The 5,627-nt window shown below is 35.7% G+C and overlaps 1 protein-coding gene across 2 annotated transcripts in view; it reads left to right on the top strand.

Moving 5' to 3' along the window:
* The window catches only part of LOC107569087 (zinc finger MYM-type protein 2-like), a 26,099-nt gene extending 21,413 nt beyond the window's left edge, over positions 1-4,686 (top strand). For both annotated transcript variants that reach the window (XM_016255092.1, XM_016255085.1), the window contains exons 20-23: positions 1,547-1,661; positions 1,886-2,128; positions 2,310-2,445; positions 4,083-4,686. In XM_016255092.1, the coding sequence (XP_016110578.1) occupies positions 1,547-1,661; positions 1,886-2,128; positions 2,310-2,445; positions 4,083-4,269 (681 nt within the window). In that variant the 3' untranslated portion in view covers positions 4,270-4,686. The remainder of the gene's footprint in view (positions 1-1,546; positions 1,662-1,885; positions 2,129-2,309; positions 2,446-4,082) is intronic.
* The last annotated feature ends 941 nt before the right edge of the window (positions 4,687-5,627 follow it).

A 5,627-nucleotide genomic window follows, 5' to 3' on the forward strand; every position in this document is an offset into this window, starting at 1 on the left:
TATATATATATATATATATATATAATAATTATTATTATTATTATTCTAAAAAAAAAAATTTTTGTTGTTGAAATAATACATTTCAAAATAAAACACTAAAAACTACAATCTATCATTTTAATTATTAAACCAGGGGTGCCCAAACTTGGTCCTGGAGGGCCGGTGTCCTGCAGAGTTTAGCTCCAACACTAATCAAACACACCTGAACCAGCTAATCAAGCTCTTACTAGGCATATTAGAAACTTCCAGGCAGGTGTGTTGAGGCAAGTTGGAGCAAAACTCTACAGGACATCGGCCCTCCGGGACCGAGTTTGGACACCCCTGTACTAAACTGTACTACTAAAACTATACTAAATTTAAGAATTACAGCATTACAGTGTACAGTATGAAAATTGATATTAATTGAGGTTTGCTAAAATGTACAAATTACATGTAATTTATTAAAAGTATTATATTTGTGATTTTAAAGATAAAATTTGATTAAGTGTTAGATGATAAAGAATATAAATGTAAAAAGAAGGTAAATAAGCATGCTCAATTAAATATCCAATGTTGGCCGATGCCGATAACTAAAAAAGCTTATATGTGTGATTAATATGCAGAGGTGCACATAAGTGGTGCACAACTGCGCATACGCAATCAAAATAAAAAATACTCTGGGTAAATAAGTTCAGACTGCTCATTTGCGTACCAACATGGCTGAAAGCTGTTAATGGACATTCACACTTTTAGATTGACAAACTGTAATACTTTATAAGAATTCCATTTGAACTGAAAGCATAAATCTAGGCTATGCGCTACCGATTACAGAGCAAAACACAAAACTGTGACATTTCATTCACTGACACACTTCGCCAAAATAAAAGTTCACTGATTTTAGGTTTGAAAAATATGAAAATTCATAAAGTAAAAAGAAGAAAAATTTAAATGTAAATATTAGTATTGAATTTAAGTGTAAAATAAAAATGCAATTATTTGATAGAATATTCATTTTTTATTTTAAAATATAATAGTATTATCACAATTTTTTATTGTGTTTTGTTTTAAAAATAAACTAACAAAAAAAAAGTATAACTATTATTAATGATTTTATTTTTATAGTTACATTTGATGAGTCACACTGTGCCGTGGGAGCACCAAACCAAATTTCCAGGTGCTCTCATAAGAACCAGACAAGAAAAGCTTGTGCGCACCCCTGCTAATATGGTACCAATATATATTGGGCATCCCAACATCTTACTCCTAGTTCAACACTAAAGTTCCCACCAATTGAAAAGGAGAACTACAGAGACTATGATTAAGTAGTTAAGCTCTATTTAAAACTAAACTCTAATGCAAACTAGGTCTTCGCTTGAGCTCTCCTGGTCCAAGTAGTGTCCAGTGATTATATCATTTGCTGTTCACATCCTGAAACATGCTGTTGATGCTTTTGCTATGAGGACAAATCAGACTGCTTATTGGAGACTGACCAGTCACCTGTTATTAAAAGCATTTGTCTTGCAATCAAGGTGTTGTATTATTTGTGTTCCAATATTTTGTTTTGTAGCATTTACAAGATAAAGGAAGGACGGATGACCTCTTTGGTGACCCGGAGTACCACATGTTTGGGGAAGAACTGAACAAGCTCCTCAAAGACTGGCAACCCAGTGTCCTTCCTGATGGTAAAAGCACTAATATGTTTAAAAGTGTGAAGAGATTATTGTAATGTGACTGACGTTTTGAAATGTCCAGTGATTATAACTTGCTGTTCACATTCTGAAGAGCTGTTGACTCAATCCAACTATGAGGACATAAAGTATCTTTCTTTAGCCTGATTTCGAATGTTGTCTAATTTTGTTGCTGATTCTAAATGTCAGTTTGTAACTGTGAGTGGTTTTCTGTTGAGGTTCTCGGTGGGGTCGTGTTGAAGAGCAGCATCTGTGGAGCAGTGGGCAGATTGGGGAGCAGATGCCCTCTGTCCTGCTGAGATCTCTCCTTTATCTCAACACCAAATACTTTGGTCTCCGCACCACTGAACAGCACTTACGCCTCTCGTTTGGAAATGTCTACGGCCCAAGCAGTTCCAAACCACACAGCCACGAGACCACCGTCTGTATACGCATCCCCTCCATCTCACAGGAGCAGCACGGTGTGTTCATCTGAAGCATTATACATGGCATAATTCATACATTATTCATTAGTATTGCTATTATTCTGCAACCAATTTTATTGTCATGCTTTTGTGTTTAGTAATACATTTCTGTTTGAGCTGTTTTGTCTTGTTTTGTCTGTTCTGTACTTGATGATGAACCTTGTCTCTTCTTCCATAGAGCAATCAGGAAGTAAGAGGAGGCGTAAAGACGACTGCGACTCAAACTTTGAGGCGGACAGTGGTTCAGGAGGATCTGCTCACTGTCCTGTTAAGAAACATGAGTGCAGACTGTATGAGCTTTACCTTTTGAAGTGGTGAGTAATGTATAAAAATGTCTTGTTTGTCATGCATTTGAAGAACTTCATGTAAAAGAGGTTTGCCGATCCCCTGGCCAAGCACCAGCACTATTTTGGTGGGAAAGCACAACCCAAGACCATGATGAGCTAATTCAAATTGTTCTAAACTAAGCAGTGTCCAATGATTATAACATTTGCTGTTCACATCCTGAATCATGGTGTTGACACTTGTAATATGAGGACATATAAAACTGACTGTGAAGAGCTGTGCCTGTAATATTTCACTGCATTTTTTTAAATGCATACTTGGTGAGCATAAGATACTTTTCAAAACATAAAAAAAAATCGTACTGACCCGAAACGTTTCAGCAGTAGTGTATATCTAATTATTATGCAGTGGAGAGCATAATTGTTTTATTATAAAAAAAATTATTTTCCTATTATTATAATTTTTTTTTTACAATTATGTATTTAATTGATCTTATCCGTAGATATTGTATATTTAATTGTTGCCCAGTTGCTCATTTTGCATTTAAATGTGATATCAATTTTATTCAACAGTTCAACAAATATGAAGTTAATACAGAGTAAGTTTTATTTTAGACACAATTTTCTTTCACCAGCTAAAATAGTTCCTAACAAAGAGACTCATTTGTGTGTCTCAGAGCAACATTGCAGTGAATGAATCTTTGAATGAATCGAGTGAGTCAATGATTCTATGATTTATTCATAAAGACATTGATGTCACTTGTTTCCTTTCTAAATGAATCAGCCATTTGAATGAATCATTTCAAATAAATGATTCAATGAATGACTTAAGATACAGGTTTCCACCACCTATTTGTGTTTTTATTTTTTATTTTATTTTATTTTTTTAATCTAAAAATGTGTAGAAAATGCCTGTTTGTTAAAAAAAAGAATACATATCCTAGTTATTATAATAAATGTTATTCTACTCCCCAGAATCAGTCGCATTGAATCTCCTGTATCTGGTCCGTTCTTTGTTGATGATCTGTAGTTGAAAAAGTCCAAAGTCTGTATCTGTGGTGTTTGTGATCTCTCATTAATACTAGTAGTTCCTGAGTCGGCTTTATGTGACAGTTTTTAGTTACAAATGTCCTGATTCAACATCAAATGTTTCAACATCAGGGTTTAGAGTGACGGGTTCTCCAACCTTCGCTGACACTTTCTTCACTTCGTCAAAGCAACATACAGAAATAAAATTTATTTGCATGTTCAACATTTAGATGGTTTTTTTTTGTTTTTAAGGCAGCGGCTATTTGCATTAAGTGTAAATAGCGATATAGGCTATCTATCCATCTATCCATAGATGTTATATATTTAATTGTTGACCAGTTGCTCATTTTGCATTTAGATCATTTTTGACATCACTCTAAGTTAATGATGATAAAAATGTAATAACACTTTTGTTTTAAATCTTTAGTCAGCCTCTAAATGAGTATCTATTTTTTTTATACATTACATGCTGTGTTTCCTGAAATTACTTGTTAAAGCTACTGATTTTGTGTGTGTGTGTGTTTGTTTTAAATAATTGTCTTTTTGGTATCAGCCAGGTTTCTAATGATCACTGAATCTCTATTCCTATTAAATGGACCCAATGGGATCTGACATCATCTCTCTTCCTCTCTTCTCAGCCCAGAGTCTGTGAGACAGAGGACCGATTTTTTGTACATGAAGCCAGAGGTCTCTGCTTCCTTGGACAGTCCGCTGTGGTTCAGCTCGACGCCTCTAGAGAAGAGCGCTTTGGCTAGGCTCCTGACTCGAGTGCTGCTGGTCAGAGATATCTATAAGGACAACCAGCACGAAGAGGAGGGAGTTTAGAGGCCGATGCACTGAAGACTTCTTACTATGCTGTCATGACACCCTGTGCATCACCGACGAGCTGCTTTCCATGTCACACCCTGTCTTTCTCCTTTTAAACGCACTGATCCCAATACTGCTAAGAGCTGATGTCAGGATGGATATTGATATTGGTGGGATTATGCTGATTCAGATCAGTCTTCCCAAAGACCCTGACCCTGAGGAGTTGAGGTTTTCTCGAGAAACTTGACCTACAGGATGCTGCTTTCTTCTTCCTCTTCCTCCCCCCCCCTCCTTTTCAATTTGTTAGAAACTTTGGTTCATGTAGCATTAATTGTGAGGCCTCTGTGGTCTGAAAATATTTCTGCTAACAGTCTAGTCTGTTAGCAGACAGAAGACAGGAACGTTGGTCCTGTAAAGTAATGGATTCAAGGAGGATGGCATTTTATTTTTTCATTTTTTCTTCCTGCCCAACAAAGCCTTCTAAAGATAAAATTTATTTATTACTGTTGATTGACGTCTGTTAAAGAGAGTCCAAGATTTTCTAACGGCAGGGCAGGGTGTGTGTGTTCGACGCTGTGCCATGTGTGCAAAAAAACCTGCTGCAGCCCTGGACCTCTTGTGCGAGTGGTATGAGTGTGTTTGTGAATGTGCGTATGTCTATTCCCCCCCCCTTTCTTGTTGTTTTGGAGTGGATTTGACGGGAGTTAGTGCTGCGCAGCCAATACGTTACTGGCATTGAACCTTTAAGTGTGAAACTATTCCTCTGAACAATCAAGTATATGAAATTTGACTTTGAATTTCATCCGCAGCGTTATGCTGATTACACAGATAAGCAGAGACATGTTGTCAATGTTTAAACATTGTCATAGAATTTGCTCTGTACCCTTCCTGGAGTCAAGTAATTTGAAGGATGTGCGTGTGCACAAAGCTCATTAAACGCTATGTTCAAAACACTTAGCTTATGCAAGAGTAGAAGTGATTTATTTATAAGGTAAGTCAGTGGGGTTTATGTTTTCATGGTTTTTACGATTATTTCCTTGACCTTTTCTATCAATAAATTACTAGCTAATTTCTTGGTCTCATAATGGTTTACCTTAAGACCCTTTTAAAATTGTTTTCTCTTTTAATTAAGACCATGAAATGTGAATTTTCAGTTTGTCATTTTGTTTACATCCCTTGCCTTCCATTGGATTGTAAGGGTTAGAAGTGTGTAACTTAAAAGATGCGAGTGAAGATGTTTTGTGCTTGTTAAGCCAAGCTCATCATTAGGTGTATGGGGTTTTGAAAATTATTATACTTCGGTATTCGGGATTACACTTTTTTTTTTTTTTTTTTTTTTTTTTTTTTTTTTTTTTGAAAAATTAAAAAAAACAAAA

Source organism: Sinocyclocheilus grahami, unplaced genomic scaffold, assembly GCF_001515645.1.
Source record: "Sinocyclocheilus grahami isolate Dianchi unplaced genomic scaffold, SAMN03320097.WGS_v1.1 scaffold28.1, whole genome shotgun sequence".
Classification (NCBI taxonomy): Eukaryota; Metazoa; Chordata; class Actinopteri; order Cypriniformes; family Cyprinidae; genus Sinocyclocheilus; species Sinocyclocheilus grahami.